Source organism: Nicotiana sylvestris, chromosome 7 (genome assembly GCF_000393655.2).
Source record: "Nicotiana sylvestris chromosome 7, ASM39365v2, whole genome shotgun sequence".
Lineage (NCBI taxonomy): Eukaryota > Viridiplantae > Streptophyta > Magnoliopsida > Solanales > Solanaceae > Nicotiana > Nicotiana sylvestris.
In genome coordinates, this window is record NC_091063.1 from 50,901,618 (window position 1) to 50,903,579 (window position 1,962).

A 1,962-nucleotide genomic window follows, 5' to 3' on the forward strand; every position below is an offset into this window, starting at 1 on the left:
ATAAACCCGCTCATATTTGTAAAATCATAAAATACATTGGATCGTTACTTGAGTGTAATTCCCGGTGCATCCATACTTGTAGCCATTGATCATTTTATTTGCTTTCTAGGTTAGTTTACATTTCCACATTTAGGTATAAATATTTTTAAAAAACAATTTTAAGTGTTTGACATTGCATAACAAGTGATAATTCTCTTACATTTCTAATCGCCTACGTATGATTCTCGATGGGATTCGACTCCGACTCATAGTTGGGTAAATTTTCTTGCATGCAACCGTGTCCATTTACTTTTTAGTAGTGGATTTGGACGTCACCACTAATCTACCAACTGACTCAAGACCCTTTATCTAAACCTACCTATATGTTGAAGAATGGAGTTCTATAGAGGAAAGGAAGGATAGTAGTGGGAGCTGATAAAGAGTTAAATGAGCAGATCTTGCACTTTTTATATGATAGTGCAATTGGAGGGCACTCAGGCATGATAACAACGTTTCAGAGGATCCATCAACCGTATTATCGGAGGAAGCCAAAGTCTGATGTGTATGAACATATCAAAAAATGTGAAACCTGTCAAATGTGTAAAGGAGAAAATGTGAGCAGCCCAAGGATTGCTTCAATCATTGCCCTTTCCAGAAAGAGTGTGGCAAAAAATTAGTATGGACTTTATTGAAGGCTTACCTAAGTCCTTTACTAAATCAGTAATCTTAGTGGTGGTGGACAGAGTAAATAAATATGCTCACTCCATCAGTATGAAGAATCCTTATACAGCAGCTTCAGCCTACATGGAAAATGTTTACAAACTACATGGCCTACCCCAAACTATAGTGACAGAGATGTGGTATTCTTAAGTAAGTTCTGGCAGTCTCTCTTTGAGGTACAATGAGTTCAGCTTCATCATTCAACAACTTACCATCCTCAGTCAGATGGGCAGACTAAAGCAGTGATCAAATGTGTAAAAGGGTATCTCAAGTAAATATGTAATGACATCCCAAATGATTGGACACATTGGCTAATCCTAGCGGAATGGTGGTATAATACAACATATCACTCTGCCGCTAAGCTGACTCCATTTGAAATTCTTTGTGGGCAGAAGCCACCGACTTATATGCTCAATGTCACTTATAGCCCATTGGTGGAGGAAGTTGATAGAAGTCTGCAGGTAAGAGAAAGTACCATCATACTTTTGAAGCATCATTTGCAGTTAGCACAATGAAGGATGAAGTCACAGGTAGACAAAGGAACTGTCTGAGAATTTGTAGTGGGGGATATGGTCTTTGTAAGGTTGCAACGTTACAGGCAAATGTCCTTAAAAGATCACTACTATCACAAGTTGAGTTCTAAGTACTTTGGGCCATTTCAGGTGATGAAACAAATTGGTTCTGTAGCCTACCAACTGGATTTACCTGTTCATGATAAGATCTATTCCACCTTCCATGTATCACAACTCAAGAAACATATTGGAGCTGGCCTTGTGGTTGCTGAACTACCAGTTGCCCTATCACCTCATGGGTATATTATCTTGGAACCTAAATCAATTTTGGAATCCAGACTTGTGCCTAAAGGAAGAAGAACTGTGATACAATTCCTAGTAAAGTGGTTCAATTGCCCATTAGAAGACAACACTTGGATGGATGCTCATAGCTTTAAACAACAATTTCCTACCTTTGTCCTTGAGCACAAGGACTTTTAGTTTGGGGGGGGGGGGGGGATTTGTTATATACCAAAATAGTTAAAGGCAATAGGAGTCATTGTAAGTAGTTAGTAAGGGGCATAACAGTCTTTGTACTCAGAAAGTTAGTTATAATTAGTTGGGCGACTGAAGGTAGTTAGGAGTTGCGAAGAGATCATAATAAAGGGAAAGCACCAGCTGAAGAAGTTATGTTTGAAGAAGTTCATAGGTGGATAGATAACAGTTCACCTGTTAAATAATCAAAGATTATATGTACTTAACAAGATATCAC

General features: G+C 38.3%; 1 protein-coding gene across 1 annotated transcript; it reads left to right on the forward strand.

The window, feature by feature from the left end:
• Nucleotides 1-1,268: 1,268 nt before the first annotated feature.
• On the forward strand, nt 1,269-1,691 carry LOC138873114 (uncharacterized). The gene has a single exon (XM_070151551.1). The coding sequence runs from the start codon at nt 1,269-1,271 to the stop codon at nt 1,689-1,691; it is 423 nt and encodes a 140-aa protein (XP_070007652.1).
• Nucleotides 1,692-1,962: the final 271 nt, after the last annotated feature.